At 48.7% G+C, this 27,829-nt stretch overlaps 11 protein-coding genes across 11 annotated transcripts; 5 read left to right on the top strand and 6 right to left on the bottom strand.

Annotated features, from left to right (window-relative positions):
• Nucleotide 1: 1 nt before the first annotated feature.
• On the bottom strand, nucleotides 2-1,086 carry BC939DRAFT_448893 (uncharacterized protein). The gene is made up of 2 exons (XM_051555296.1): nucleotides 782-1,086; nucleotides 2-673 (listed from the first exon to the last, which is right to left on the bottom strand). Exons 1-2 carry the CDS (start codon nucleotides 1,054-1,056, stop codon nucleotides 16-18), a joined length of 933 nt encoding a protein of 310 aa, XP_051413081.1. The 5' UTR covers nucleotides 1,057-1,086; the 3' UTR covers nucleotides 2-15.
• Nucleotides 1,087-5,004: 3,918 nt separating this feature from the next.
• Nucleotides 5,005-6,014, top strand: BC939DRAFT_528198 (uncharacterized protein). The gene has a single exon (XM_051561448.1). It carries the CDS (start codon nucleotides 5,206-5,208, stop codon nucleotides 5,797-5,799), a length of 594 nt encoding a protein of 197 aa, XP_051413080.1. The 5' UTR covers nucleotides 5,005-5,205; the 3' UTR covers nucleotides 5,800-6,014.
• A 512-nt stretch (nucleotides 6,015-6,526) lies between these two features.
• Nucleotides 6,527-9,469, top strand: BC939DRAFT_448888 (uncharacterized protein). Its single transcript, XM_051555295.1, has 6 exons — nucleotides 6,527-6,701; nucleotides 6,790-6,889; nucleotides 6,991-7,073; nucleotides 7,170-8,669; nucleotides 8,755-8,966; nucleotides 9,086-9,469. The coding sequence occupies exons 1-6, from the start codon at nucleotides 6,621-6,623 to the stop codon at nucleotides 9,330-9,332; spliced, it is 2,223 nt and encodes a 740-aa protein (XP_051413079.1). The 5' UTR covers nucleotides 6,527-6,620; the 3' UTR covers nucleotides 9,333-9,469.
• Nucleotides 9,470-10,899: 1,430 nt separating this feature from the next.
• BC939DRAFT_448885 (AFG1-like ATPase-domain-containing protein) lies at nucleotides 10,900-13,231 on the bottom strand. Its single transcript, XM_051555294.1, has 4 exons — nucleotides 12,737-13,231; nucleotides 12,452-12,636; nucleotides 11,533-12,345; nucleotides 10,900-11,432 (listed from the first exon to the last, which is right to left on the bottom strand). Exons 1-4 carry the CDS (start codon nucleotides 13,053-13,055, stop codon nucleotides 11,028-11,030), a joined length of 1,722 nt encoding a protein of 573 aa, XP_051413078.1. The 5' UTR covers nucleotides 13,056-13,231; the 3' UTR covers nucleotides 10,900-11,027.
• A 691-nt stretch (nucleotides 13,232-13,922) lies between these two features.
• On the bottom strand, nucleotides 13,923-15,530 carry BC939DRAFT_131486 (uncharacterized protein). The gene is made up of 5 exons (XM_051550075.1): nucleotides 15,146-15,530; nucleotides 14,984-15,031; nucleotides 14,757-14,886; nucleotides 14,165-14,665; nucleotides 13,923-14,079 (listed from the first exon to the last, which is right to left on the bottom strand). Exons 1-5 carry the CDS (start codon nucleotides 15,363-15,365, stop codon nucleotides 13,971-13,973), a joined length of 1,008 nt encoding a protein of 335 aa, XP_051413077.1. The 5' UTR covers nucleotides 15,366-15,530; the 3' UTR covers nucleotides 13,923-13,970.
• A 277-nt stretch (nucleotides 15,531-15,807) lies between these two features.
• Nucleotides 15,808-17,835, top strand: BC939DRAFT_476378 (alginate lyase-domain-containing protein; the record flags this gene model as incomplete). Its single annotated transcript, XM_051558586.1, has 2 exons — nucleotides 15,808-16,889; nucleotides 17,127-17,835. The coding sequence occupies 2 exons, from the start codon at nucleotides 15,808-15,810 to the stop codon at nucleotides 17,833-17,835; spliced, it is 1,791 nt and encodes a 596-aa protein (XP_051413076.1).
• A 149-nt stretch (nucleotides 17,836-17,984) lies between these two features.
• Nucleotides 17,985-20,661, bottom strand: BC939DRAFT_131353 (uncharacterized protein). Its single transcript, XM_051550073.1, has 6 exons — nucleotides 20,134-20,661; nucleotides 19,646-19,771; nucleotides 19,424-19,545; nucleotides 19,240-19,321; nucleotides 18,873-19,058; nucleotides 17,985-18,743 (listed from the first exon to the last, which is right to left on the bottom strand). The coding sequence occupies exons 1-6, from the start codon at nucleotides 20,389-20,391 to the stop codon at nucleotides 18,087-18,089; spliced, it is 1,431 nt and encodes a 476-aa protein (XP_051413075.1). The 5' UTR covers nucleotides 20,392-20,661; the 3' UTR covers nucleotides 17,985-18,086.
• A 730-nt stretch (nucleotides 20,662-21,391) lies between these two features.
• Nucleotides 21,392-22,256, bottom strand: BC939DRAFT_131206 (uncharacterized protein). Its single transcript, XM_051550072.1, has 2 exons — nucleotides 22,104-22,256; nucleotides 21,392-21,986 (listed from the first exon to the last, which is right to left on the bottom strand). The coding sequence occupies exon 2, from the start codon at nucleotides 21,984-21,986 to the stop codon at nucleotides 21,537-21,539; it is 450 nt and encodes a 149-aa protein (XP_051413074.1). The 5' UTR covers nucleotides 22,104-22,256; the 3' UTR covers nucleotides 21,392-21,536.
• Nucleotides 22,257-22,282: 26 nt separating this feature from the next.
• Nucleotides 22,283-25,131, bottom strand: BC939DRAFT_448862 (uncharacterized protein). Its single transcript, XM_051555293.1, has 10 exons — nucleotides 24,922-25,131; nucleotides 24,468-24,502; nucleotides 24,298-24,368; nucleotides 24,084-24,160; nucleotides 23,788-23,974; nucleotides 23,548-23,689; nucleotides 23,357-23,459; nucleotides 23,119-23,254; nucleotides 22,870-23,029; nucleotides 22,283-22,777 (listed from the first exon to the last, which is right to left on the bottom strand). The coding sequence occupies exons 1-10, from the start codon at nucleotides 24,947-24,949 to the stop codon at nucleotides 22,595-22,597; spliced, it is 1,122 nt and encodes a 373-aa protein (XP_051413073.1). The 5' UTR covers nucleotides 24,950-25,131; the 3' UTR covers nucleotides 22,283-22,594.
• Nucleotide 25,132: 1 nt separating this feature from the next.
• Nucleotides 25,133-26,677, top strand: BC939DRAFT_448861 (uncharacterized protein). Its single transcript, XM_051555292.1, has 6 exons — nucleotides 25,133-25,313; nucleotides 25,447-25,941; nucleotides 26,036-26,191; nucleotides 26,285-26,329; nucleotides 26,416-26,492; nucleotides 26,609-26,677. The coding sequence occupies exons 2-3, from the start codon at nucleotides 25,468-25,470 to the stop codon at nucleotides 26,180-26,182; spliced, it is 621 nt and encodes a 206-aa protein (XP_051413072.1). The 5' UTR covers nucleotides 25,133-25,313; nucleotides 25,447-25,467; the 3' UTR covers nucleotides 26,183-26,191; nucleotides 26,285-26,329; nucleotides 26,416-26,492; nucleotides 26,609-26,677.
• BC939DRAFT_131365 (uncharacterized protein) lies at nucleotides 26,136-27,562 on the top strand. Its single transcript, XM_051550074.1, has 4 exons — nucleotides 26,136-26,191; nucleotides 26,285-26,492; nucleotides 26,609-26,835; nucleotides 26,944-27,562. The coding sequence occupies exons 2-4, from the start codon at nucleotides 26,358-26,360 to the stop codon at nucleotides 27,353-27,355; spliced, it is 774 nt and encodes a 257-aa protein (XP_051413071.1). The 5' UTR covers nucleotides 26,136-26,191; nucleotides 26,285-26,357; the 3' UTR covers nucleotides 27,356-27,562.
• The last annotated feature ends 267 nt before the right edge of the window (nucleotides 27,563-27,829 follow it).

Genomic DNA, 27,829 nt, shown 5'->3' with positions numbered 1-27,829 from the left:
GATCGGACTCTTTATTCAGTCATCATCCGAGTCTGCCTTTGCCTGAATCTTCTTTTTCTTCTTGGCCATCTTACTCGCCCTCTCATCCATGTACATGGAAAAGAAATCCCCTGGCCGCTTCTTTCCGCTCGTCGATACTGCCTTGGACGTCGTTGACCCTAATGATGATGATGACTCGCCGACCTGATGCTGTTCTGAAGGCGCCGCTTTCAAGACTGCAGGATGAACTGCCGCCTTGTACTTTATCTCCTGATCCTTCTTCTTCATTTTTTGTAAGGCCTGCGGGCCTGCTACCGACTCGGTCTTCACTGCAGATTTCGCTGCCAACCCAAATCCAGATCCAGATCCTAAAGACGCGGCAATAGCTTTCGTATGCGCATGACTTACGCCAATGCCACCACCGCTACTGCTGTTAATGCTGCCAATATTCCGCGTCCGACTATCTTCTTCATCCTCAGCTTGCTCCAGCAGCTCTTTCCGCCTAGCGGCCATCATCATCTTGTGCTCCTGGTATTTGTCCGGCAGAGCGTTCGTCTCTGCTGCCTCTGCACGCTGGATCTCTGATTGTACGATTCCTCCAGTCAATTGTCGCTTGAGTTTGGACTCAAAGGCATTCATGGGTACATGGCGCATCTGATCCTTATGAGAGATGAACTTGGCGCCTAGTCCCAATCTATGGCAGTAAAATAAAATAAAATAGTGCTGTGTGGTGTGAGTCGAAGGTGTGCCTTCATGTAGCTATCCGCAATCGATATGATGCCACTTCAAAAGTGCATCTTACCCTGGCTGTCGTGGCTGTATGACTGTGGCGGCTGCGAATCCGGAGCTGTTTTTGGCGTTGTCACCTTCGTCGTCTGAGAAGGCGTCTGCGTTCAGCCAAGAGGCGACGGTGTTCCGAGCAAGGGAGACGGAGACATCGAGTTGTGTTTGTAATGTGCCGAGAACCTCGAATTGTTCTTTGCGTTGCTTCTTGGTGAGATGTCCGCCAACAGGTCCTGCCGTTGATCCTGGTGCAGACGCTTCTGTCTTCGTGTTGTCTCCTGCTGCTGGTGCCATAGTTGTGTGTGTGTGCAATGTGTTTGAAAGTGAGTGAGATGCTGCATTTTTTTTTTTTTTTTATGCGAAGCCACTCTTCTTGGACTAGCTCGAAAAACGGCTTTGCCACCAATTTTGTGAAGTGGTCAGCGAGTTGCAAAAGGCCTTTTTTTTTTTTTTTTATTAACGAGAACCCTCATAGACATGGGACTTATTAGAGCGAGTTGCAAAAGGCCGGGCCAACGAGGTCGAGATTCGCAATCATCACATTCATCAGAAATAACTACACCATTCGATTCATAGAAGTCGAGTTTATTAAGTAAAACGACTTTATTTTTGCATGATGGCGTTGGTTTATTATGGTGCTCGGGACATAGTAGAATCAATGTCCACGGCTAAATCCATGGATCGAGCGCAGAGTGTATTTTTTGCCACCAATTTTTTTTTCTTTTTTTGGTGGCCTGCCAATGCGAAGTAGGCGTTCTGTAGCTTGTCGAAATTGCTCGGCCAGGCCACCAAATAACATAATCAAGGATAAAGGCGACCCTCAAAATAACACGTTCAAGCGCCAGCAGTAATTAGTAACAACTGCAACAAGACTCCAACGCCAATCTTTCAAGCATACAAGTCCTCGGCAGTTCTGGCAATGTCGGTAAGTTGGTCCCATAGCAGTTATTGGCCAGAGGAAGCGAGGTGAGGTCGATCATCCCCACCCCTCGAAAACTGCCCAACACCCTTTCCGGCGACAGCAAGTTGTGCGTCATGAATGCCAGTCTTCTTGATATCAACGGCGTCGACCGTGCAGGTCATGTCCAGGACTGTGATGTGGCCTTTTCTACGTTAGAGCAAAGTCTAGGTGAAGACGCAGCCGAAAAGGACTTTATATAACCCGCACCAAGCGGGCGCTCTAGGAGATGCATATAACGTGGCCTTGATGAACAGTACACGTCAACTTGTCCATTTCATTCTTAACCTTCCGATTGTATTTCAGATGGGCACTATTAGTGCCGTATGCTGTAAAGCGCCTACAAGTACTCTACTAGTTACAGCACTATCATGCACTCGTCCTTATCCCTCAATTTTAGAGCAAGAGATGACATCCTGTTTTTCTCGAGCCATGTGTTCCTTCGGTGTCCCTCATGTCTATATTGATAGTATTGGATAGTACGACGCTTAAGCACTGACAGAGCCGTTGAGTGATCCAGTATTGCTTGGAACTATACCATATCAATGCTCTTGCATATGGCGACGGCGAAGGGTATTGAAGACATCGTTTAAGCACAATAGCGACACTGGATGATGCTCCAAGAGAGAAAAAAAAAATGTGCGCGTAATTATCTATTTATCAAATAAAGGTCAGGCTTGGCATCAAATGATGAAGAGGCGGTATTATCTAAAGTGAAGTAGTAAACGGTGTGTGATGGTGGTTGGTGAAATAGCACGTTCAAAGAGCCGTAACGCGAAGAAGGGAGCAAAAGATAGATACAGTGTCATTTCACTCAGAAATTGCTCGTTCGATATCATGGTACGTATCTCAGCAGCTTCATCCGAGCATACATTGCAGCGCGCCTCCGTGCTCTACATAGAAACGCGTGAACTAGGGAATAAAATCCTAGGGCTGAGACATTTAAAGTTGCGAGACCCGCACAAAGGAACGCTGCAAACTTTCTGAATCCCTCGGCCTATATCACAAAGGGCTCTCCAACGCACCATCCGATTCTCACTTGCTTAGGATAACGTACGTCATCTCGGAAGCAACTGACCGAGAGGGAACTTTGAATCGAGCTTAAGAAGCGAGACAAAGGTGGTCCTGTTTATCAAAAATGAGTAGCTAGTGATGGTTATGGTCATCGATCTCTGCTGCTCTGTGGACTTGCTGATGGATAACTCGTCCTCAAACAGGTTATAGCCAGTAGATTTAGCTCTTTAATACCTTCCGGCCGAGTAGTTGAGCAGAGTTTTTTTTTTTTTGAGGTCAAGATTCTATCGTGTCTGGATCGACTCTTGTAGTTGCTGGAAACGAGTGCACTAACATCGATTTGCTCAGAGAACAGCGACTAAAGTTATCGAAGTCATGCGAGGAGTAGAGCTATTGCTAAAGTAGAGCAAGAACAGCTATTATCCTTATACTATGTTGAACTGCGAGTGTGTCGCTGCTTGCAGTCCTGCACACGTAATTCAGTGTTATGCCCAAGGATGTTGCTGGTTAGGACTCATGTAGCCGAATGATACATACAAGTCAGAAGATTCTTCCAGGGCGCCTTTGGCGTTCACTGTCGCTGACCTCGTATCCGGGGACAGAAAGACAAGCACTCTTGCTCTAACATCTGCTTCATGTTTTTAGCAAGTTGCTTCGAGGCACACTTGGATTTGGACGTAAAAATAACGATTGGACACTGATGATCGATGTTGCGCGGGTGTCGCTAATACTTTGCTCCGCGGTTTAAACTGCAGTTATCAAGATCGCAGCCTAAAAAAACTGGGCTCGGTTGCGCTGCGAGATGTCAAGTTGTCATCATATTCAAGGCCGTCTCGTATCAAAGCAGCGACCAAATGCTCCACAAATGTCGCAGGACCGAACTAAATGTCTATTAGAAACTGCATTGGTCTCGGCCAGGTAGTTGACTAATCGCGTAGGTAAGTTATCCAAAATAGTATACAGTTTCGGTGTCAGGGGCCGGTTTTCCATAATGTTTGGGTCTGGAAGCCGCCTGAGCTGTCATTGCCAAACCCATGTAGAGAATGGTTGGACCAAAAATCTGCTAACGCCCCTTGTCCCTGGCAACGATTTCAATGCAGGCATATCCTTGCGCACAAGAGCTACAGCGAAATGGGCCTGAAGGCTGTTTGCTATTGATCTTCAATTGTTGCGAGCCCCTTCAACAAAGCTCGCTTATAATTAAATGAGCAGCATGTGCTTGACGCCTTGCTGACTTGCAGAACTTAATGGCGACCTTGAATGTGTTGTCCCTGTGCCTTGTTGCTCCTGAGAAGAAAGAAGAGAGTTCGACTAAGAGAAGTATCCCGCCAGAGGCAACTGGAGACTGTTTGTGCATCGTAGCGTTCCTCCTTCTGCTTGACGAGGGAGCTCTGTTGAATCAGTTACTTGGATGTAGTCTGTTCAGGAAAAGTAGTCTATGTGTGGTACATGTCTACAATTGTCTTTGGCCTGTTTGTCATAGGGACGTCAAGGATGAACACTTGTTTATCGATGTGTTGGCCCAAAGCAATCATTCCTACACCATACCGAACAGCATCCATCGAAAAAAATAAAAAAGCGTTCTTGCCTTGGAGTGGGATCCACACACGCAGCTTACAAAAGCAGTCGATCGACATGCATATGCCATTCTCAATATAGACAAGACAGCGGTACAAATTCACCAAGGGGCAGTTCTTGAACAGACGCTTCCTAGGATTCTTTTTTTGAGAATACATGGAGACGGATTATTTCTCGGTAACTTTCTCATTCCTAAACCTTAAATGAAATAGGGACCATTCCTTCCTTTGAAGCATTTTTGCCATTAGGAGCACAAATCGTCGCGTGCCCTCCAGAAGAAGCACTCTTTGCGGGTTTTTGTACCGAGGAGCGACCACGTCTATTTTGTCGATATGCTTGTACTCAAATTATGGTCTACTTTATGCCATCCGTCTCGCTGTTGCAGTGATGGGTTCCATGGTGCGGTAGTCTCCATTGCCCTCCAATTATTTTCAGGCACAGCAAAACCAGTCGGTTTCAAGTTCGGGTACAGTGGAGAATCTTTTTAAAACGGCATGATAAAATAAAGTTACATTCTATCACCTTGGAAGGTGCGGAACGAGAGCCTGAGTACTGAATCTATCGACCTGTCCGACGCGATCTCAGGCTTTTCTCGATAGTCCGCCATCGGTATCCATGCGCTGTTCTATTTTTTGCCTTATTGCTATGGCCTGCAGCTCCAGTCTAGTGTCCCAACTGTATGCCATCATCATCGCACAGAGACATCTCGAGATGCTGGCACCTTATTCTGCTCCGCGCACTATAAAAGGCATCCTTAGCCCCTGTTCTCCAAGCTCTTTTGAACACCCTTCATCTGCGTTTCCCACCCACACACCTCTGTCTGTTTACCCATCCCAAAGCTGCCTCTTCCCTCTCTCCCCTTACAACGTCTCAACCCTCCTCACAACACCACCATGAAGTTCCTTGCTCTCCTCTCCGCTGTTGCCATCTCGGCCGTCGCTGCCCAGTCCGCTGATGACGAGGGTCGTCTTTTCTACACCGAGCCCACCACTGCTACCGTCTGGACCGCCGGCAATAACCACACCGTCAGCTGGAACAACAAGTGCAAGTCTGAGAACACCGGCGACTTGAACATTGTTCTCTACCTCGGTACCGGAGCGAACGGCGGCACGGAGCAGGTCCGCGTTCCTGGCATTGAGGCCATCGGCAAGTTGAACTGCTTGAAGGGCAACACTGCCACCGTCGTCCTCCCCGCCAACTTGACCACCAGCGATAAGTATGCGCTCCACGTCGATACTGAGCCCCTCCAGTCGTACTCTTCGCCCTTCACCATTAAGGGCATTGACCCCCCTGCGGCCTCCTCTGCCGCCGCTTCTACTTCAGCCGCCGCCACCACCACCATTGTTGCGCCCCCCACTGCCCCAAGCTCGGCTACTCCTTCGCCCAGCAAGGTCGCTGATGACAAGACCAGCGCTGCTGGATCGCTCAAGACTCTCGGTGCTGCTGCCGTTGTCTTCGCTGGTGCCGTCAGTGCCTTGTTGATCTAATTTGTTCACCAATCCAGTGTTGCAGACACGTTCTTTTTATTCCCCGCATGCCAATCTAGGAAAGAATGCGAATGCATGAACGCTTATATACCTTCCTACGACTCCGACTCCCCTCATCGCAGCTCTCATATCTAGTAATAAACAGTCAAGTAATTGCACAACTTAGAAAAAATATTAAATTATGGCGCGTGTAACCAAGATAGAGCCGTTGCCAGCCCTGTTGTAATTACTAAAAATGCATGAATATGAGAAAAACGGCCAGTGCTATGTTACGCAACGCGGATGCCTTACTCGTCCCAACAGTTGCGCTATCCTCATTGGCGCAAGTGAATGGCGGGCTTCGATAATTGCTGGGAAAATCTGAGAGCATTCATTTGTACCCGGGTCTACTGTCCTTTGGTCCCTGTTGATGATTGAGCAGATAAGGCGTCATAACGGATTCATGTCCCTGAATGGCATTGAAAAGCGTCCAGGGTTGATCATGTCCACGTCTGGGCGGCCTGTGAAAATGAACGCCATCGGCCATAGTCCGCTTGCTTTTAGGCTGCAGGTATTCCGCCATGACAATAGACGACACAGGCTGTGTAACGGCTATGCATATCCCTATTACCCCTATAGACTATCAGCAGGATGTGCATAATTCCTGCAGGGACAGGGGAGCAGGGGAGCAGGGGAGCCGCGTATAAAAGGAAAGCGTAACGGCCTCCATTCATAGGCAACCTCTCCTACTCAATCCACTCCAGGCTCTCCTCCCTCCGCATCTCTCCCTTCAACGTCTCTCTTGCCCATCTTTCATTCCCAGGAACACTCCCGTATTCATAATGGCAAGGCTGTATATGTTCCTAGCCATTAGTGCCGCGCTGCATATAGCCGTCCAAGGCGCTCCTACTACTCCTGCTCAGGTACAGACACCAGTCTAGTGGTTATTGCACTCGATCTTGGGTCTCCGCGCTGTGATATTTCCTAACACGTGCCTTTGTCACCAAGCAGAGCATTTGCAATACTCCACAGTGCACTCAAGTCGCAAGTAACATCCTCAAAGACTTGCGCCCCAACGTCGATCCGTGTGTTGATTTCAGCGAATACACCTGTAAGCACATCTTTTGTGCTTTATCCATACTTGTCATCGTTGAGCTACCTCCAGTCGCTAACGTACTCCGCACGGTTTTCTCTTCATCTTGTTCATGACAGGCGGTGGATTCTACGAGCGCGAGACCATCCCTAAGGATACATACAAGTTTGGTTACTTCACCATCCTGCAGGAGGAGAACAATGTAAGCAGTGGTTACAGTCCGCGACACCTCGTGAAAAAAAAGACGCGTCTCTGTTCAATAATCTTAACTCATCCGTATTCTCTTGAATGTTTCCAGGATATCGTTCGCTCCCTCGTCACGGCAAGCGACCCCAGTGCTCCTAAACCTAGCAGAGACAACGGTGCAGAGAAGCGTCTTATCCAAAAGATGCAGAGCTACTACGCCGCATGCATGGATGAGACCACGTTGGCCAAGGTCGGTCGCAAACCTCTCGTAGACCAGATCCAAAAGCTACTCCATGTCTATCCTGTTGCAAACTCTGTTCTTCAAGGAAAGAGCCCCACGACACCTAATGGAGCTTCGCCTGACACTGGCAAGAAGGCACTGTCCACCGTCATTGGTCAGGCTATTCGAAATGGCCTGAATACATTCTTCGAGTTCTACGTCGACAACGATGTCAAGAACCCGGACCGTCATGTGATGGTCATCTACGAGTCTGGTTTGAGTCTTTCTGGGGGACAATACTCCAATCCAAATGTGACCAAGGTCTACGAGAGGGTCATTGCAGAGATGTTTTACCTGGTCCAGGGAGACGAGCCCGCTAATATTTCCAGGGTCCCCGATGTCTGGAAAGAAGTCGCCAAGGACGTGCTCGCGTTCGAACAGACCCTGCTTGAGCTCACATCCGGGTTGGAGAGTCAGGATCCCGAAGACATATACAATCATCCTTATTCTTTCGCGGATCTTACTAAGCGCACGCCCTCACTCGATTGGGAGGTCATCTTCAAGAACGCGTTCCCGAATGATGTCAAGGCCCCCAAGGAGGTCTTGCTCAATGCTCCAGACTACCTTAACAAGTTGAACGCCCTTTTGGAGAAGACTGCGCCCAGGGCCCTGCAGAACTATTTCGCCTGGAATTTGATTCGCACGTATGGCAGCAACCTTGACACTAAGCGCCGCAAGCCCCTTGAGGACCTCAGTGGCTCATTGAGCAGCTGGACCGCAGCGATCACCCGCACCAAGACCTGTGTGACCCTTGTCAACAAGTATATTTACGACATCACCGGCCATTACTTTGTCCAGGCCACGTTCCCGAACAGATCACGTACCAAGATCAATGAAGTCATCGACACCCTCCGCGAGACCTACGTCAAAAGCTTTGAGTCCTACGATTGGTTGGATGACTACACCCGAAAAGGCGCCCTCAAGAAGATCAAGGCGATTGTCCAGAAGGTTGGCCAATCATCCAGCGGCCCCAACGACAACTCTATCGCGTCCTTAGATAGTTTTTACAAGGACCTCAAGGTCGATCCCAAAGACCACTTTGGAAACCTAGCTAGATGCAGTGCTTTTGAGACTCAGAAGCAGTTCCGACAGCTGCACAAGCGCGTCGACAGGAAGCACATGGACATGAGCGCGCAGACCGTGAACGCATACTACAGCGCAAACACAAATGATATCAACATTCCGGCTGGTATCCTGAGACCCCCGTTCTTCCACGTCGACAACCCCGAGTACTTGAACTACGGGTCCATTGGAAGCGTCGCTGGACACGAGCTGACCCACGGATTTGATAACGACGGGCGCAAATATGATGCCACTGGAGCTTTGAGAAACGTATGACTTACAGTTTACTGTTAGTATATGTTGCATTCGACATGTTGGACAAGGCACGAACTCATCGGTTTTCTTCTATTTTTAGTGGTGGTCGAATTCATCGATCGCAGCGTTCGATAACAGAACGTCTTGCTTTGTGAAGCAGTACAGCAACTTCACTCTCACGGACGACAGGGGAACGGTGCTCTCGGTCAACGGAAAGCTTACTCTGGGCGAAAACATTGCTGACAATGGAGGCATCAAGAAATCGTTCGAGTCGTGGCAGAGACGTTACAATTCCGACCCCGCCAGCAAGAAGTAGGCCAAAAATCGAATCGTTGCTTTTTGTCTACAAGCACAAGATTCTTTATGCGCTGTACCGCATAAGCTGAGATCACCAGAAAAATAACGACTCTTTTTTATTTTTTTATTGTCAGGTACAACAACCAAAGATTGCCTGGTCTTGAGCACCTGTCTCCTCAACAGCTATTCTTTATCCAGTATGCGCGTACATGGTGCAGCAAAACACGTCCTGAAGCCGTCAATAGAGATCTTTCGAATGTCCATTCTCCCAGTAGGTACCGCATCATTGGCGTGGCCCAGAACTCGGAGTACTTTGCCAAAGCTTTCCAATGCAAGTCCGGCACCCCCATGAATCCAGTCAATAAGTGCAATCTCTGGTAGAAGTGTCTCATTGCAGAAGCTGACGAAAACAAAGGATGTAGCATACAAACGAAGCCATGCAGGACAGGGTGCCTATTAGAATAGAAGAATGCCCTCAATACACAAATTTTGTTCTACCAAACTGACGTTGATATCCGAAAATATGAAAGGAATTATTCACTCAGAGATGACTCGGAGAGCAGAAAAATGACTATTGAATGAACAAAGAGCTCAGTATACGTCTATTGCTTTAGTTGGGTAGCATGGGGAATTTTACGTGACCCAAGCAGAGGAGTTTATTGAAACAACCGACGTTCCTGACCTATGCAAGTCTGGTCAGCGACAACGTTTATGATCTGGTCAGTCATTGCTTTGTCCAGACCACCCTTATGGACACCACTTGGGCCAAGGTCAGTGAGATGACCGAGTTCCTGCACCGAGAGCCACGTCTAAACGGATGAATATGTTTGCAATGGGTGCTTTGGGCAAGATCGAGACCATTACCAAAAGATCGGCGCTTCCTCTAGCGGCCCCAACGACTTCTCCGTTCTCGTTTCTAAACAATTTCTATAAAGAGCCGAAGGCCAATCGCGTGAACTACTCTGAACACCGTATCGGGAGCATCGCTTTCCAATGGAAGAAGATATCCATGGAATGTAAAAAGACAACCTCGAATAGACTATAAACGATATCAATGCTTCCGTTGATATTTTGCTATCCGTGTTCTTTCATGTTGGCAACCCAGACTAGCTGAGCTATGAATCAATCGAACATATTGTTGGACAGGAGATGATCCATGGGTCCGATTACGATGGATGGAACTTCGATACTGCCGACCGTCTGAGAATCATAGGGTATCATTCCATACATCATACTATCTCCTGGCTTGCCTAAAAGCTTGCCTGTACCATGTCTTTTTTTTATTAAACATTTAGAGGTCCTAGCGGTGATCCAGCTCGTCGATTGAGGCATTCAATAACATGTTGGATTGCTTCGTGATCCCAATACAACAATTTCACTTTGACAAACAATATGGACAAGGTGGATACCGCCGACGGATATTACACCCTCGGCGAGAACGTTGCCCGATGATGGAGGCATCAAGAAGTCGCTCGAAAGCTGGGAGGCGCACTAGAAGCTTGATCTAACTAGCAAGAAGTAAGCACCGAACAAAAGAAACACGTCTTTATCCTTGCATGCATCTCTTAAGAATAACATACTTAGTGATTCGGTCCAGTTACAACAACAGCAAGCTGTCCAACCTCGAAAAGTACACTCCGGAGTGAATTTTTCTTCATCCAGTACGCACATACGTGCTGCAGTCTGACGCGTCCTGGGGATGTTAAGAAGGATATCAAAGACAACCATGCCCGTAGTAAGTACCATATCATCTGATGCTATCCCGGACGCGAAATACTTCAGTCAGGCTTTCCAGCTCAAATCCGGCCGCCCCTATGAACTCCATTAACAAGTGCAATCCTTGGTGAAGACGGTTTATTGCGACATGGTTTAGTAAGAAATAAGATCGTCCTTATAGATATAATATCTAGAGCGCATTCCAACGAAAACATTCTCGGGTTATGGTCAGCATGTGGTAAGGATGGTATATTCTTTAAAAACAAGGTCTATACTGGCAGCGAGATGGTTTCTAAATAATGATTTTTTTTTTCTATCCTTCTTTTTTTTGCACATAACACCTAGTTCCTGTCCACAGCTCTAAAGGCCCCATCCTGGTCCTTGCATCTCGATCAGTCGACTCTCTGCGCGCTGCACCGCAAACTTTTCCTCTTCACCTGAAAAAATGGGACTCTTCTTGACCTGCGAGACGTCGTTCAGCCCCAGATCATCCATCATCTGTCGCTGAGCCGGGGTCAACTGTCCCATGGTCGAAGGATCCTCATCTGCCGAGTGTGCGCCCGATCCACCTCCAAAGATCTCAGAGATGGGACCATCTGCAGAACAGACCAGCTTTACGTTAAGTTCATATAACGCATCGATGAGTGTAATCAGACGACGGGTCTCATTGCGATGTAATGTCGTGGGCTTGAGTTTTGGGATATCAGTCAGGATCAGGGTATCGATGCTTCCTGCAAGGGTCAAATAGTCTGCTGAGCTTAAAGACTAAAAGAACGCAAATCGAACGTAGTAAATTAGGACCCACAACTCCTAGGATCATAATAAAGCCCCAAAAGATCAGTGGCCATCGCCTTTTTTTTCTTACTCTGGCGCAAAGTTCATCAAAGGAGCACATAGCAATATTTCCTGCAGTGTGTGGCAACACCAGCTCCCGTCCCAGGAAATTAAATCGTCTTTCCTGTACCGAGTGTCCATTACGGATCTTCTTGAAGTATTCGTCAACCTCTGATTTCGTCTGCGATCCCAACGGCCAAAAGAACCTCTTTTCCTCCACCAGGTTCACAGGTTGTTGGACGATTTTTGGCAGATCACTCGAGGAGCTCAACTTGCTCCTGTCGACGGGCTTTGCGGACTGGAAAAACGTCTTCTTTTCTCTCCGGTAATCAATTCCACCATCCAGACATTTGACCACGCAGTTTTCCTCTAGAACCGCAATTCCCGGCAGAAAACTTTCTCGCTGGATTCCATTCTTGTACAATTCTGAGGGATGTCTGTTCGAAGTCGTTACTAGGACTACTCCGCGATGCACCACAAGTTCCTCCAGGAGTCTCCGCAACAACATCGCATCCGCAATATCCGTAACTTGGAACTCGTCCAGACAAAGCACTCGGCTCTCCATGGCCAGAGAATCTGCCAGGAAGGGGATGGCATCGCTGTGTTTATGGGTCGTCATCTTCAGATTATGGAGCCGTCCATGCAACTGAAGCATAAAGTTGTGGTAGTGAATGCGCTTCTTATCCGATCTGGGAAGAGAGTTGTAGAACAAGTCCATGAGCATCGTCTTTCCAGTGCCGACATTGCCGTAGAGATACAGTCCCTTTGGAATGGCTGCCCTGCGAATCTCCTCTGCCTCCCTGGCGAGTCTTTCTTCTTCCTTTTTGTTGAACATGTTGGCGATCTAGCATATCCGAACAATTAAGTACGTTAGAGATCGAATGAGTATGAGATCCTCTTGATTTCTTTTCGAAATATTAATAAGAGATGAAAAATAGTTCATTCCGCACCTTGGAGAAAACGCCACGTTTCTTGTGCTCCTGTTCCGGTGCATTTCCCCCGTGGACAATCGGTGCAGGGTTGTACGCCATGAGTCGATCGTGCATCTCCTGCAACGTCTCAATAATCGTCCGTTGGTAGGCGTCCGCCTTGAGGGATCCCTGCGCCAGCAAGCCGTTATAAACAGCCATTGGACCTTAAGCCAGGTACGCAAAGCAATTCCGGTGATCAATTAGTGACACTTCTCAAAGCGACTATTGCGTTCCTATTAAATGTGCTTTTGAAACTATTTGTACCCGCGGGGTTCAATTCCTGCTTCAAATCCGGCTCAGGCGTTGCTGTAGCCATGCAGCGCCTGGTATTTGTGAGTGAGAGGATCCTGCTGGATATTAATGGAGTGCTATTGAACGCATAAGGCCTGAGCACAGCGCATGTCGAACTGTAGGAGAGCTGCTGGGTTGCAGTCAGGGACAAAAGATTGTTGCGACGAGACGCTGAAAGAGTGGAGAGTGTTTGTCGTGAGTTGCGAAGATGAGTCTGTGAGGCAACGATCCTGCTGCGTCCTGCACACTGGAGCGCAACTGCGCGTATGTATGCGCCTGCAGCTCTTGTCATGACTGAAGGTACGTTGTGAATGGGGGGATCGGGAGAAAAGAGACGATGTGTTCCGATCGGTTGAGTTCACTCGTAGGAAATTGGGCGATCTTCCCCACATTTGTGGTTTACTATCATGTGATATCGCCACCAATTCGCTTGATCGAATGCGGATTACACCGAAAGAGCGAACACAATTCAAAAAAATAAATAAATGACAGCATACACAGAGTATCTCCACATGTTGTCTAGAAAGGCGTATTATTTTGACAGTGGTAGTATTGTGCCAATGGAGGATGCAGATGCACTAGTTATCATTGCTACTGCGGTGGTTGTTGCTGTTGAGGTTGTTGCTGATCCGCCCAAGAGACCGAGGGTGCCCGTGTATGGTTCAATGTTGGCGATCCCAGCATCACCTGCGAGTTCTTATTTTGACTAGAGAAGAGGAAGAGTCAGAATAAAGACAAGCACAGTTTAGTGATGATAGAACCGCCTTATGTAAAAAAAAGCTGTCGAGATATATGCCGCAAACAAGCACCTGATAAGCACCTTACCGAGGTCGCCCCTTTGGCCGCGGGGGACTCTGAAAGTCCTGTTGTCCCGACATCGTTTGATTTTGCTGCTGTTGCTTTTGCTGTTGCTGTTGAAGAAACTGTTGTTGCAAAAGATGTTGCTGCTGCTGGTTGAACATCTGCTGGGGATTATGAGGTTGTTGCTGTTGTTGCAAATGCTGCATCATTTGTGGATGCATTTGCGCCATGTTTGGATATCCAGGATTCATTCCCATGCTCATCTGTCCAGCTATAGGTCCTCCCGACATCTGACCTATGGGCTGCATTAGTGAGCTCGGTGAAATGAAGCCGTTGGGCATCATCCCAGCTGGGAGTTGACCCATGGACTGCCCACCCATCATAGAGTTCATTCCTGCAGCTGCAGCTACAGCTGCTGCTTGCTGCTGTTGAAGCTGCTGCTGTTGCTGGAGTTGTTGCTGTTGCTGTTGCTGATGTTGCTGTTGCTGTTGGAGCTGCTGTTGTTGCTGTTGTTGCTGTTGCTGTTGCTGTTGCTGTTGTTGCTGTTGCTGCGTTTGTTGCTGTTGCTGCTGCTGTTGTTGCTGTTGCTGTTGCTGTTGCTGTTGCTGTTGCTGTTGCTGTTGCTGTTGCAATTGTTGTTGCTGTTGGAGTGGAAGCTGGCCCAAAGTCGGGTTCGCGAGTTGATTCGCAAATGTAGCGCCAGGTTGCGTGGGTGAAGTCAGAGGATTGCCACGGTTGGGCAATGTCCTGTTCATCATCGTAGGATTGAGTGTAGGCGAGATCAGATCACTCTGACTTCCTCCAAGACCATTATTGCTCGCGTTCATGGTGCCGCTACTATTTGCTCCGAGATTTGGAGTTCCAGTCTCTTCTTTGATATCAAGAGGTGTTGGTGTAGATGCTGGCCTTACTGTTGTAGATAATACAGAAGAAACGACGTCCCCGGTATTGTTGGTTCTGTCTGTAGAACTGGTGGTGTCCTCTGCTGCTGCTGCGGTAACGCTGTCTGTCGCCGTATTCGGTGACTGTGCTAATTGCCCTGCCTGTGTTGCCTGTACTGATTCCTGATTCTCTTTCTTTGTCAGCACTGACTCCTCTGGACTATTGAGCGATCGACAATGGCCAGTTAGTCCAGATTTTGTAGAATAAGAACTCGCGACATTGCCCTGATAATCTTGTATTCGAAACTTACGTTGCAGCATCCGCGTCGCTGTAGCCGCTCCAGTAGTGGTTGGATGCTCGATCCACATGGTACATCCGCGTTGTTGGGCAAAGATAAGGCCCTCGACTCTTTCGTGCAGCGATCAACAGCTTGTTCCAATCTATGCAAGGTTCATGGTTTTTACGTTCAGAAGGGTCTCCAACACTAATCATCCATTTGTCTCCACTGAGAATGACTGTTTAGGTGTTGCTACTTACATAGAGAGTCTCGAATAGCGCCATGTTTACGCATTTCCTTTCGTTGGGCTGGCAAACAGTTAAAAAAAAAGGCGCTCGATGAGCCGCTTGATACCATTACCACCGTTGGATTGGGCCTCCAAAAATAAGATAGGATAAAGGAAACATATTTGACAAACATACCGACATTGATGTATTCCCTCGGCCGCCGCGCTTGCTCTGCGAGGACAGTGGTTGTGGTGGTGAGGGTGATGGTTCCTGTGGAGGTTGGAGCGGGGACCAGGTCGAGGGCAGGGGACTGCTGGCGCGAATGCGAGGAGTGTGCCTGGGAGATGGTTCGGGAATGGTGTCGCCTGTGCGAGGTGGGGAAGTGGAGGGCCGAGGAGGAGGAGTCGTCCTTCATTGCGCCGAGAGGGGATGGATCTTTGTCTGTGTTATAAATACACTCTCTCAAGGCCGGGATCAGAAGCTGCTGCTACTGCACTACAAGGGATGGCGAAGTGACGACGAGGGGATCGAACCCGTTTGGGAGGGATGGAAGCAAGTGTGCAAGGGGATGCGCGAGCAATTATTGGTTAGTCTCTGTATTTCATATTTACCCTCTAGAATGGTAGTCTAAATTAAACTTCTATTTGAAGAGGGTATTATTGTTAGAGATAAGAAAATTGAACCAAAAGTTTCTAGGCCGTCAAGAGTTGCCCTGGCTCATCTGGATCCTTTCTTTCCTCCCTTCCCTTCCTGTTTCTGTTCATCGACTCATCTCATCCTCTGACTCCTACCGGTATTCAATCCCCACCCCTTCTTTTTATCCGCAGTATACAGCTTCAGTTGAAATCAGGTCCACTATGAAGAATGCAAGACCCAACTCTGTCTCTGTACTGCCCTCGCATCACTCCCAATTCAAGGACAAGCCCGTCCTCGGCGGCGACAGCAACGCCCTCGGAGTCCCTGGGTCCCTCGTCGGACGCTGGACCCTGCGCCGTGTTATTCTCGTAGTAGGAGGTGTTCTTTTTATCTACATCACCATCACAACCATTTTCGGCCCTACCCCCGAACATCTGCGTAAAGGACCCATCGCCACTCGTCCTGAGGCAGATCCGTACTTGGATGTTCCCAAAGACAAAGACGCTTATAAATACGCCCCCGACCGCAACATCGAGAAACCCGCGCCGGAGATCAAACTGCCGCTGATCGAAAAAGAGGTCAAGAACCCATGGAATGAACCTCATCAGGAGCCCGAAAGGGAATCCAACCAGGAAGGAGATGGCTTGGGCACTGGATCAGGGTCAATAGGATCGAACGGAGAAAAACCAATTGCAGACGATGAGGGCAATGTCCCCGCAGGAATCGATAACAACGATGACAAGTCCCAGGATGGCAATTTGGGGGAAGAGGTTGAGGAGACACCTCTGTCAATTGCGACCAAGGCCAGGAAGAACTCCCCCGCCACCTACGCCGAGTTACTGTCCGCCAACAAACGCGAGTTCGACTATGCAGTTGCATTGCTTGTGCGCGAGGCCAGTCTGGCGCTCAAGAACACAGAAGTATACTCGGTCACCAACAAGAATCAAACAGCACCCTCGAACGATATCCATGATTACCTCTCGCTTTCGAAATACTACTGGCCCAATATCAAGACAGAGAACGGTCTGCCCTATGTTCGCAAGGACGGTCACATCAACCCTGAGATTGAGACCGTAAAGGACTACCGCCTGCTGCGAACCATGATCCGTGAGGTCCATATGATGGGAATGGCGTACCATTTCACGGGCGATAAGGCGTATGCGGAAAAGTGCGCAATGCGTCTCAAGGAGTGGTTCTTGGACGAGGCGACGTACATGAACCCTAACATCAACTATGGTTCGTTGCAGAAGGGTCAAAAGCTCGGTGCTCGTACGGGTGTTCTGGACATGTTCACCATTTTCCGGTAGGTTGCTTTTCATTATTATTTTTTGTATGACCAATGGATGACACTACTATCCGCGGGGTTGTGTTATTTGTGAGATTTAGTTTTTGTGGGACAGGGCCCAGATGACGACTGACAATGCACGAGTGAGAATGCGGGAATTAAATGCCCAGCGGACACTCAGGGACATTGGTAAAAATAGATAAAAATGAAAAGCTCTGCTCTGCTCACAATTTGATTTGTCCCTATCCGTTTTAGTGTCTTTGATGCATTGCATTACCTGAAGCAAGATCCTGACTGGCCCACGGACCTGATCCCCAGTCTCCAAGCCTGGTTCACACGCTATGTCCAGTGGCTCGAGACGTCCGTCCTCGCCAAGAACGAACGCAAGGGTAACAACAACCATGGTACCTACTTTGATGTCCAGATCATCGGTATCTATATCTTCCTCGGCCGCATCGGCGATGCCCGTGCGATCGCAGAGTCGGCACTCACCAACCGCATCGACATCCAGATCACAGGAAAGGGCGAGCAGCCCGAGGAGCTCGAGCGCAAGACGTCCTGGTACTATTCTGTCTTCAATCTCCAGGCCCTGATGACCCTCGCTCGCTGGGGCGATGATCTCGGCGTTGATATGTGGAACCATGTCGGACCTCAAGGACAGTCGATTAAGAAGGCTATTGACTTCATGTTGCCATATGCACTCGTGAATGGCGAGGGCTGGCCTGTGGAGAACATCAAGGGATTCCCCATGGGCGACTACCTCAAGTGTCTCCAGATCGCATGGAACATTTACGGCGACGAAAAGTACCTGGATGCGATCGCACAGCTCGATCCCAAGATCCAGGAGGAAATGGCTGCAGGTAACCTCAAGACTATCAGCACATACCTGTGCGATATGAGCACACTCTTCGAGGGCAACAAGCGCGGAGGACAGGGCTTGATCTGGCACTGGTGCCTGACCTAGGCGTCTGTGTTTGTACCATCACCATACGCCTCTCGCGTTATATTTTACTTTCATCGAATGCATCTCTTCTCCCACCACAACCACCATTGCTTTGTAAAACGCAGTTAGATAAACCTCAATAAAATCAACGAATATTCATTATATGAATTGTGTTTGTATTTTTTATCAGTGTATCGAAGCAGCAGCAAAAAAGTATTAAATAACAAAAAACCGGGAAAAACAGTTCAATCGTACAAGAGAGAGGGGCGACTTCATGTACGTGGTCGCTTGGCCTCATGCGTCGTTTCATCGTCAAAGGTCGCTGGTCCATCAAACGAGCCCATGCCGAATCCGTTGGTCGTATCATCCCCATCCACGTCGAATCCCGCTGCTGCCTGGCCATGATCAAAGTCCCCTGATGCTCCTGTCTCTGTAGGTGACCGTGGGCGCTTTGTTGGGTGGCCATTGGTGTTGCTGCTAGTGCTTGTCGCGGCAGAGGAGCGCGAAGTCGCGTGCGCGCTGCTTGATCCAAATTCTTCCTCATCCGAGCTCTCGATCTCGCTCTCCTCCTCGGCCTCGTTTCCGGGCTCGAATTCTTCGTCATTATCATCAGGAATATCATCGGTGAGAAGGTATGCCAATCCGGGGCCTTCCTCCTCTCCGTCGTCCGGGTCATCATATTCCTCTTCTTCATCTTCATCCTCTTCTTCATCATCATCATCCTCCTCCTCTTCCTCCTCGTCAGATCCAGATCCGACTTCTTGGTGATGTTGTTGTCGAGCATTCTCATCGTCTTCCTCGTCCTCGAGTTCATCATCGTCCTCCTCGTCGTCATCAATCTGCTGAGAGTCTCCTGCGGTCTTACCGCCAACCATTGGACGGCGATTCTCCTGGTCCTCGAGCTCAGAGTCGCTGTTGGATTCAATGTCCTGAGAAGATAGCGAATGGTGATGGGATTCACAATTAGTAAGGAACAAAATACACTGAGGAGACGTGGAAACGCAGAAGAAACAACCGCGCGACTCAGTTGTAGTGGGAAAAGGGAATGAAGCATTTACCTCATCTCTCTCCTCCTCTTCATCGTTCTCGTCTTCGCTTCCGATATCTTCGCTTTCATCGTCGCGAGAAGGCCGACCCTCTTGCGCTTCCTCATCGAATTCTTCGTCCTCGTCCTCATCCTCATCTTGTCCCACTTCCGCATCATCAATCTGATATTCACCCTCATCCTCGCCCTCAACCTCGCCCTAGAAAACGTGTTTTTTTTGTCGTTGTTCGAGCGTCAGATGGATGGCCGCTTCTCCCACACAAGAGCAACGAAAGAAATGACTACAAATCCCCTTCTCTTCAAAGTCTGCGGAATATAGGGAAATGAAGCTTGCACAGAACATGCAGTTTTGCACTGAAGGTGGATAAATGGGGACTTACCTCTGCATATTGATCCTCTTCCTCATCACCGGATATGGCCTCACCAATATCATCGTCATCTACATCGAGTTCTGTTCCGTCTCTGTATCGACAATTACAAGGGACAAAACGAAGGCGTCAGAGGTCAGCACAGCAATCTTCTGCTACTCACTCCTCAATTTTCCTTGTTATACATGTAATATACCTGTCCAGTCCATCAATAGTGATTAATTGAGGCAAGATCTCGAACACGGCATCGCGATAGTTATCTGCTTTCGCGATCTCGTTATCGACCAGCAAGATATGCGCCAGATTCTCGAGTGCATCCTAAGTATAAACAAGAAAAAATTGTCGTGAGTATCCTCGAACACCAAGCGATCACTCTGTTGATGAGTACCGAAAAAAAAAAAAGAATTGAAGGACTTACAAGAGGCTGAAGGACGTTCATGTTCGAGATTTTGTTCCCGCTCAAGTCCAGGCGCACCAGGTTCTGCAGATCGGCCTCGGCCAGCGCCTCAAATCCCCCGGACAGATCGTTATCGGCCAGCATCAACTAACAAAAAAAAAAAAAAACGTTACCATTATTATCATCATCATTCTAAACGAGGCAGATAACCGAGGACAAGACCCAGATAGCACACACGTCCAAACACTGACGAACGCGTCGTCGGATTCAATTCATCCTCCGCGCGCGCTCTCAAAAATGTCCCCCTTTCTTTATTTCAGCCTTTTCACACTCGAACCGACTGCCTCCCCCTCCTTTCTCCCCACCCTTTCTTCCCTCAGTGGAACGTTGTTAATGTTTTTGTTGTTGTTGTTGTTGTTGTTGTTTTGTGCTTTAGTCCTGCTGTTATTTGTTGTTCGTCCAAATTGAATAATCCTGAATATAAAGGCCCTGCCTGTCTTCACACTTACCGATCGCAACAAGGGCAGGTTGGGGAAGCCCTCCAAACTTTGGCACTGTGCGTTGCTCATAGTGAGGGTGACCAGGTTCTGGAACTCTTGCAAAGGCGAATACGACCCATCGTCTTCGTCATCACTCTCATTCGCTTGGGGTGCTGGTGGCTCGAGCAGGACTTGAATCGAGGGGATCTGAAGTCCATCCAGTCTCAGCTCGGGTTCCTCCAGAGGGTTCTCGACCCTCAGTTGTTGCATCAGCTCTGGCTCCATCATAATCGTAATACTGAAGACGTGGAGAAAGGGTATGAGTGTGTGAGTGAGGAACTGTGTGTGAAGAAGGGAAGAGGGGAAGGAGGAAGAGGAGGAGAGATGAGCGTGCGCGGGTTCGGGCTGGTCGTGAAAGAAGTAGATCAGTCTGGGATAATAAAATGTGGTGCTCTAATTGCTTTGTAATGATCCCGAGACGAAGACGCGAAGAAGGAGGAGAAGAAGGGGATAAGCGGATTATCGATCAATTGGCGCGATTGGAGGGCAATTGAAGGGCAATTGAAGGTGGTGAAGAGAGAAGAAGAAGAGAAAGAAGGGAAAAGCAAAGGAAGGGCGAGTGTGGATGCCCGAGGAGTACGCGAGCGAGAGGAAAGGCCAAGGAAGGTCCGAGAGAGGAGCATCTCGACCAGTCAGTCCCCTCGGCTGTAGTATGACAATCGGCAGCGGAACGTTTGATGTTTTGTGTTTGAACACGATTCAGATAGTCCGCGATGTGATAATAATAATACATGGTGTTTGGTGGTGGGACCCTTGTTCCTTGACTGGCTAGGGGCATTCCCCCGCTGAGAGTGCTGTCGAAAAAAAAAAAAAACAAGGATGCTGGCTCATATTTTTTTCTCTGTGTCGTGCCTGGGTTTGTGTTTGTGCATGAAGATGGATTTGCGGCCAAAAAGAAGGGTCGCACGGTGCCAAACCATTTCCGCAAGAACCCTGTGCACCATCGCCCTTCATCAACCAACTGGCGCCCTTATTTCTTTGCTCGCTCGCCCACTGTCCACAGACAAAGCGCAGGTGTAGAGGTGGCGGAGGGCATCGACATATCGTTTGTACAAGATGCAAATGGTTGAGGATGAAGACCATTCTGCATAATAACAATCCACTGGCTGCTTCAGATAATAAAAAACTTTAATACCCGCTCAAAAAACAGAAGTGTGCACGCTCTTTTTTTTTTTTTTTTTTTTTTTTTTTTTTTTTTCCTTCAAGTCAGCGGAATACGATCCATGGTGAGAGAAAGAAAAAAGCACACAAACTGTGTTTATGTTCTCAGCTATGCACATATAAAGTACAAGGTCCTACTATATCGATAGCAGTAATGATGACCATCAACGACAATAAAGGTTTCGTCTCTTCCACCACCGCTTCCTATTATCCTACAGCAACTTGGGCTTCTCCACAGGCAGCGTGAATCTCTTGCCCGGTCGCTGGTCTTCAATCTTAGGCAGTCCCAACGCGCCACTGTGCAACTTCGCCATGAACGTTTGCTCGCGTTGCTCCCTCGCCTGTTCCTGCTCCGTCTTTTCATCCGCCGTCGAGGCCGCCGTCGATGGTGGGGTCGAAGGCCCTCCCTTTCCTCCTTCTTTACGCTTCTCATTCGAACTCATCTCATTGTCATTCAGATCCACGTCCCCCAACGCAACTTCGCCCTGCTGGCTGTTCGGCTCGCCAGTGAAGCCGCCAATGCGGAACTTTGATGGGTCCACGTTCACTTCCCGGGGGTCAAAAACGTGTTGGTTCGATCCCGGAATTGATGATCCTGTCGAGGTCGCGGTCGAGGGCGCGCCTCCTGCGTTGATGTTCGAAAGAGAATTGGGTGCTGACATCTTACTATGTTATCGTTCACATCATGAACAACAATGTTAGCATTTGAAGGAAAAAAAAAAAAAAAAAAAGCATCCTTAAACTGCTCGTACCATTATGTATTCATATAATCTGCTTACTTTGATGATAAGAGTAGTGCGTTGATATTGATGGGATGACAAAGAGATGCTGAAGAGAAAATAAGGGTGGGAAAGTACTTATACTTGCTGGATCACGAGATGATTGTTCCCTTTCAGGAAGTACAATGACGAAAAGAAGGCTCTCCTTCTTGCCAGATCCTTCGTCATTAAGCGTCCGTCTATTTTCGAGTGCTGTAAGCATCGCCACGTATCCTATCCGAGACCACTCATTTATTGTTGATCTTTCAAGTTTGGCAATGTGAGGATTTCTATCTAAATTGTTTATTTGAATGGGCGCAAATCCTGTTTGCATTCGTTCTTCCTTTTTTTTTTTTTGTCCTTTTGATTCTTGATATAAGTTCTTTGACGCTTGCGGTGAAGGTATGATGGAAGGTCGTGAATAGCAAGAGTAAAAGTGAAAGAGAATGTCTCGAGAAGGGGAGAGACAAGAGTGGGAGAGGAGAGTGTGTGGGAGAGATAAAAAAAGACGATTACAGGTAGCTGGTGTGGAGAACCTTCTTCTTGTTCACAACGCCCTTCTTGAGAGGCTCGTCGTTGTACAAGTTGGTACGGAAGCGACGCAGGTATTGAATACCAGTGATCTCAAGCGAAGTAGGTTGGATATCCAGGTCATTAAAGGTCTTGACACCAGTCAACGCGTCGTCAATCATCATCTATGATTGCAAAGGAAGAATAACAAATGAGATCGTTAGCATTTATGACCTCAAGATCTAATCAGCGCTCTCCACTTCTTCTCCACACTTACGCGCTCGATCTCATCGGCACCGAGGGTCTGCCATGGGAGCAGGTTCATGGCCTTGGCCATCAGGGTGGCAATGGGCTTGGGAACGTTGATCTCTCCGATATCAAGGTTGGTGGTCTCCTTGATAAAGTCAAGCAACTCCGCGTACGTGTACTCTTGGTCGCTATTTAATAAAGAAAAAATAATGTAGATGTCAGTACCTTTGTGCGGATCAATTAGCGATATAGGGTAAGCATTATCACTTCAACTTACCCAACAAGCTCAAAGGTTTCGCCAACGGTGTTGGAGCCATCGAGCATCTGGTGCATGGCACTAGCAACATCGGAGACGTTGACAGGGCGGACCTTAGTCTTACCGCCATTAATGCGGACGGACAGACCGCGAGACACTAGCATAGATAACACCAAACAAATGTTAAATAATTAGTCCTTCTATTTCAATTGATTCATCCATGAGCAAAGTGTGAAAGCCCAAAGATCAAAGGTCTTACTAGCAAGTCGGGCAAGGAAGCGATCCTCTTGGCCATACATGAAGGATGGGCGGACAATGGTGGCGGAGGGGAAAATGCTGCGGACGACCTGCTCACCCTCAGCCTATGTTATCAAAATGCCGGGAAATCCTGTTATTATCGAGTTCCAAAAAGCGTCCTCGCTGTGCTATTGCAAAGATCGCTGTTTGTACCTTGGTTCTCAAGAATTTAGAGGATGAGTCAATGTCGGCGTTCATAGAAGACATCTGGATGAAGCGATCAATATCGTGCTTCTGAGCAAGCTCAGCAAGAACGCCAGCAGCTTCAACGTGAACATCAGAGAAAGTAAAGTTCCTAGAAGCACGATCAAATGTTCGTTAGCGACTTGTCATCTAGCTGGTTCCATCTTCCGTTCATGAATAAAAAGAAATACAAAGTCAGTGTTTGCATACTTGGTCTCATAGTCGCGTCCGAGCAAGTTATAGACGGTATCTGAGTGGCGGATGGCGGCCTCCAAGGAGTCCTTGTTACGAAGATGAATCTCCATAGGAACAATCTTTCCGAGATCGCCCATAACCTTCAAGTGGCGCATATCATCCTCGTCACGGTAGGGAACAATGATATGGGCACCCTCACGAGCTATTGCAAGATTGAAAGAAAACGTACAGTAAACGTCAGAACAGGCCAAATCCGCTCCCGGGACACTGCAGCTGTTGTGAAATAATTCCAGTCGGCATCGTCGTATTACCGAGGCGGTTGATAAGATAACGTCCAAGGAATCCAGTGCACCCGAAAACGGTGATGACATGTCCGTTGGAGGAGGAGCTAAGACATATTGGAAGCGGACATTATGGAGCATGAGTGAGTTGATGATGATACACCCATGAATCGAGAATGGTGTCCATGGTCCTGATTGTCGCATGCGATGCAGCTCAATTGATAAAGAGCGTGAGGCCACATACCGTCCACCGCCACCTGTACGGATGATGGTGCGTCCAGTCTTGGGTGAGACAATCAAGTCGTGGGCGAAGCGCTATAAGTCGTGTAAAAGAGATCCTGTTTAGATGACCTGACATGCGCTGTTTCAAGAGAGGGATTTCAGATTTGAGGATGATATTGGAGGATACTGTACCTTCTGGGCAAGACCAGCAACAGCCTGCTTGGACTCTACAAGATATCGAAAGGTCCAGAGAAGAGCGTGCGTTAATATCGGGTCGGCATATAGGGCGAATCAAGGGCATAATATCGATCGGCTGGTCGACACTGAGGCGGATATGCAGTGTCGCGTCCTCATCGCCTAGCTCGGACTTCTCGGAGTTAAGGATCCCGTCTTATGATGATGTTCTGCGGATCCCGTTATCAAGATCCTGTATGAGGCATCCGTAAAGGTAGAGCATCGCGGTGTTGTGTATCCGGTTCCAAGGTGAAGGTACTGCATTGTCGCAACAGGCCAGTAGTGTGTGTCACTCAGGTAGGTCGCTCTCCCAAAAGTCCGGCGCCGAGATCTGAGGTGTTTCCGTATCGATGACAATAAGAGGCGATTGGAAAGGCAGGGAGGGGGAATGTTTAGCGAGGATGCACGTTACGTTTGGCAAGGTTGATTCCGGCAATCATGGCTGTATGACGGAGGATGAAGAGTAACGAAGGGATGGTGATGAAGAGAAAGGAGAGATCGATCAAGGCCTAGTGATTGCCTGCGAATCAACTTCCTCCGAGCGGCGGACTGGCGGTAGGAAGGAGTGTGCGATGGAAGTAAAGGTCATGTTCACGTCACCTTTCGCTTATTTCCCCTACATTCTCCTCTCGAGGAACAAAGACTTCGTAACCCAACACGATCATCCCTCAACTCCCTCGTTCCCCTTCTACTTTACTATCCTCCCAATCATGGCCGACAGACCTGCATCCACCCCCAGCGCGGGTGCCGCAGAGGATCCCAACGCAGCAGCTGCTTTGAGCTACGAGCAGCAGTACGCCCAATGTAAATGACCAGACCAGAACCACCTAGTGTTCATCTCATTCAGTTTTTTGAACAGAAATAAAAAAAAAAAGCATGCCTTTTCTTTCCAAAGTGCAAGAGTGGCTTCCTCATAACCATCCTTATTAATCAATAGACGCAGAGGCTCAAGCTGCCTATGATGCTTACTACGGCCCAGGAGCATCCGCTGCCTATGCCGCTGCTGTGGCTGCAGGAACCGCTCCAGCTAGTGATCCCAATGCTGCCTATGGTGCCCCTGCTGCTCCTACTGGCGTCGGTGCTGGCGCTGGTTATGGTTCTGGCGCACAAGGAGAACACGACCATAGCAGAGGAAGTGGAGATGCCAGCAGGGCAGACTATGACTCTTCTCGTTCTGGATATGGAGATTCAAGAGGGGGATATTCATCTGCCCCTTATGGCTCTGGATTTTCGTCGCGTGATGGAGCCGGCTACGGCCATTCCTCGAGCGACCGTGATGGAGGCCGCGACTCTGGGCGAGACTCTGGACGGGATTCTGGACGGGATTCTGGCCGCGGTGGCTATGGCGATCGCGACGAGAGATCTGGATCGTCCTATGGTGGAGATCGCCATGGATCGTCATCGCAGCATGGAGGTGGTGGATATGGCGGAAGTATGTCTATTGCTTCACCGCATGAATCAATGTTTTTAATTTGCGAGCATGGGCATTGAGACTAATGGCCGGCATTGACGATTCTATCTATTAGATCCAGATGAACCCCAGGTTCAGAAGAGCTCAGATACCGTGTACATCAGCGGCCTGGGAACAGATATGTCAGAGAAGGACTTGTCAGCGAAGCTGGATGAACTGTTCTCATCCATTGGACGCATCAAGATTGACAAGAGAACAATGACACCTAAGAGTATGTTGTAATGATCATTGGTTGATCACTGAAATCATTCAGAGGACTAATTGACAGGAGTACTCACCTCTCCGTCTTCTTTTCATTGTTCAGTTCGCATTTACGTAGATAGTGCTACAGGCATACCTAAAGGAGATGGTATGCGATCACGAACGTCACCATAGCTATGCACTCTATCTTCAACGCTAGCCCTGACATTATTCTATCCTCTCCCATGCCTTTAGCCACCATCACGTACGAAGATCCATACACCACCGATGCGGCTATCAAATGGTTCAACGGCAAAGACTTTCACGGCCACGTAAGTAGTTCATTCCACTATCTTCATCTATGTTGCTATGTGTTTCATTGTCCTGTTCTCATTTGCAGATATTAACTGTAAGTTTATACATAATCTCTTAATATTTATTACTATAGACCATCAAAGTGGAGATGTCGGAACAAAAAGTATGGGCTGGTGGATTCAGCGGCCGTGGCCGCGGACGTGGTCGCGGCGGCTTCGGAGGTGGAAGCGACCGCGGGGGATTTGCAGGTGGGAGCGACCGCGGAGGATTTTCAGGCGGACGCGGTGGTGGACGTGGTGGCTTCAATGGTGGTGGTGGTGGCGGACCACCACCACGCGAAGGCGACTGGATTTGCGACAGGTAAACCAATGGATTAGCCTGAAACAAGGCCTGGTTAATGTAGCCCATCAATGGGCCTGTTTGCTTACCATCTGTTTTGTTTCCTCCGTTCATTTCTTAAAACTACAGTTGCCAGAAGAACAATTTTGCCAGTAGACAAGAGTGCTTCCGATGCCAGGCTCCTAGACCACCAGGCGCTGGCGGTCCTCCAGGTGGCGGTGGCTCGCGATACGGAGGTGGAGGAGACAGAGGACGCTCAAGTTACGGTGGCGATAGTAGAGGAGACCGTGGTGGCTATGGTGGCGGAGATCGCGGCGGATATGGAGGCAGCAGCGAGCGGGGTAGTTACGGCGGAGGCGGTGACCGTGGCGGCTACGGTGGCCGAGGCAGCTCAGGTGGGTATGGTGACCGATCTGACCGCAGCGGCGGAGGAGGTGGAGGACGAGGCGGTCGCGATGACGGCGGAAGAGGATCGTACGGCGGTAGTGGCGGTGCAGATCGGGATGATCGCCGCTACGACCGTCGTGACAGACCCTACTAAGTCCAACCGGGCGCTGTAGCAAGAAGCGGGATCGCTCGACCCGCAGAGTCATTGAAGATTGGGTAGTGGAAGATATTGTCAGGCGGAAAACAGGACTGGATGTGTCTATTTTATTACGTGTCAAAAATGCAGAAAGCAACGGGATATGATAAAACGTTTGGCCTACTATGTCCGTTTTGGTGAGTATATGGAGCAATGTCGCGTATCTTTTTTGTTCTCGGGCGAAAGGACAGCCCTGCGTGTGCTTTGATGGGACACATTCAGCGGGAGAAGGGTTTGTATGCCGCCTGATTTGCTCGACAAGGCAAAGAACCATTGCTGGATGTAGCAATAAGACATACTAGGCATTTGTTCTTCGTCCTGTTTGAAATGAAGAAAGAAATATACAACTCCTCCTTTGGAACAGTAATACCATGGTCATGGTGGCACCCCCCGACTTGATGTCCTCCATAGCCGGTGCTTTCGTCTCCTCGG

Source organism: Gamsiella multidivaricata, assembly GCF_025024155.1.
Source record: "Gamsiella multidivaricata strain RSA 2152 chromosome Unknown BC939scaffold_26, whole genome shotgun sequence".
Lineage (NCBI taxonomy): Eukaryota > Fungi > Mortierellomycota > Mortierellomycetes > Mortierellales > Mortierellaceae > Gamsiella > Gamsiella multidivaricata.
The sequence above is the reverse complement of the archived record's forward strand: the minus strand, read 5'-3'. Positions and strand labels throughout refer to the sequence as shown.

Coding starts and splice junctions, on each gene's coding strand:
- BC939DRAFT_448893 (XM_051555296.1), bottom strand. CDS start 1,056: ATGGCACCAGCAGCAGGAGACAACACGAAGACAGAAGCGTCTGCACCA. Junction 674..781: donor ATACAGCCACGACAGCCAGG/GTAAGATGCACT, acceptor TTACTGCCATAG/ATTGGGACTAGGCGCCAAGT.
- BC939DRAFT_528198 (XM_051561448.1), top strand. CDS start 5,206: ATGAAGTTCCTTGCTCTCCTCTCCGCTGTTGCCATCTCGGCCGTCGCT.
- BC939DRAFT_448888 (XM_051555295.1), top strand. CDS start 6,621: ATGGCAAGGCTGTATATGTTCCTAGCCATTAGTGCCGCGCTGCATATA. Junction 7,074..7,169: donor TCCTGCAGGAGGAGAACAAT/GTAAGCAGTGGT, acceptor GAATGTTTCCAG/GATATCGTTCGCTCCCTCGT. Junction 8,670..8,754: donor CCACTGGAGCTTTGAGAAAC/GTATGACTTACA, acceptor TTCTATTTTTAG/TGGTGGTCGAATTCATCGAT.
- BC939DRAFT_448885 (XM_051555294.1), bottom strand. CDS start 13,055: ATGACAAGAGCTGCAGGCGCATACATACGCGCAGTTGCGCTCCAGTGT. Junction 12,346..12,451: donor AACGTGGCGTTTTCTCCAAG/GTGCGGAATGAA, acceptor CGGATATGCTAG/ATCGCCAACATGTTCAACAA. Junction 11,433..11,532: donor TTGATGAACTTTGCGCCAGA/GTAAGAAAAAAA, acceptor GCGTTCTTTTAG/TCTTTAAGCTCAGCAGACTA.
- BC939DRAFT_131486 (XM_051550075.1), bottom strand. CDS start 15,365: ATGAAGGACGACTCCTCCTCCTCGGCCCTCCACTTCCCCACCTCGCAC. Junction 15,032..15,145: donor GAGGGAATACATCAATGTCG/GTATGTTTGTCA, acceptor ACTGTTTGCCAG/CCCAACGAAAGGAAATGCGT. Junction 14,887..14,983: donor CGCTATTCGAGACTCTCTAT/GTAAGTAGCAAC, acceptor AACCTTGCATAG/ATTGGAACAAGCTGTTGATC.
- BC939DRAFT_131353 (XM_051550073.1), bottom strand. CDS start 20,391: ATGATGGAGCCAGAGCTGATGCAACAACTGAGGGTCGAGAACCCTCTG. Junction 19,546..19,645: donor TGAACGTCCTTCAGCCTCTT/GTAAGTCCTTCA, acceptor GTTTATACTTAG/GATGCACTCGAGAATCTGGC. Junction 19,059..19,239: donor AAGAGGATCAATATGCAGAG/GTAAGTCCCCAT, acceptor CACGTTTTCTAG/GGCGAGGTTGAGGGCGAGGA.
- BC939DRAFT_131206 (XM_051550072.1), bottom strand. CDS start 21,986: ATGTCAGCACCCAATTCTCTTTCGAACATCAACGCAGGAGGCGCGCCC.
- BC939DRAFT_448862 (XM_051555293.1), bottom strand. CDS start 24,949: ATGATTGCCGGAATCAACCTTGCCAAAC. Junction 23,460..23,547: donor CTAAATTCTTGAGAACCAAG/GTACAAACAGCG, acceptor TTGATAACATAG/GCTGAGGGTGAGCAGGTCGT. Junction 23,255..23,356: donor CTTCCTTGCCCGACTTGCTA/GTAAGACCTTTG, acceptor TATCTATGCTAG/TGTCTCGCGGTCTGTCCGTC.
- BC939DRAFT_448861 (XM_051555292.1), top strand. CDS start 25,468: ATGATGCTTACTACGGCCCAGGAGCATCCGCTGCCTATGCCGCTGCTG. Junction 25,942..26,035: donor AGGTGGTGGATATGGCGGAA/GTATGTCTATTG, acceptor TCTATCTATTAG/ATCCAGATGAACCCCAGGTT.
- BC939DRAFT_131365 (XM_051550074.1), top strand. CDS start 26,358: ATGCACTCTATCTTCAACGCTAGCCCTGACATTATTCTATCCTCTCCC. Junction 26,493..26,608: donor GCAAAGACTTTCACGGCCAC/GTAAGTAGTTCA, acceptor TTATTACTATAG/ACCATCAAAGTGGAGATGTC. Junction 26,836..26,943: donor GGCGACTGGATTTGCGACAG/GTAAACCAATGG, acceptor TTAAAACTACAG/TTGCCAGAAGAACAATTTTG.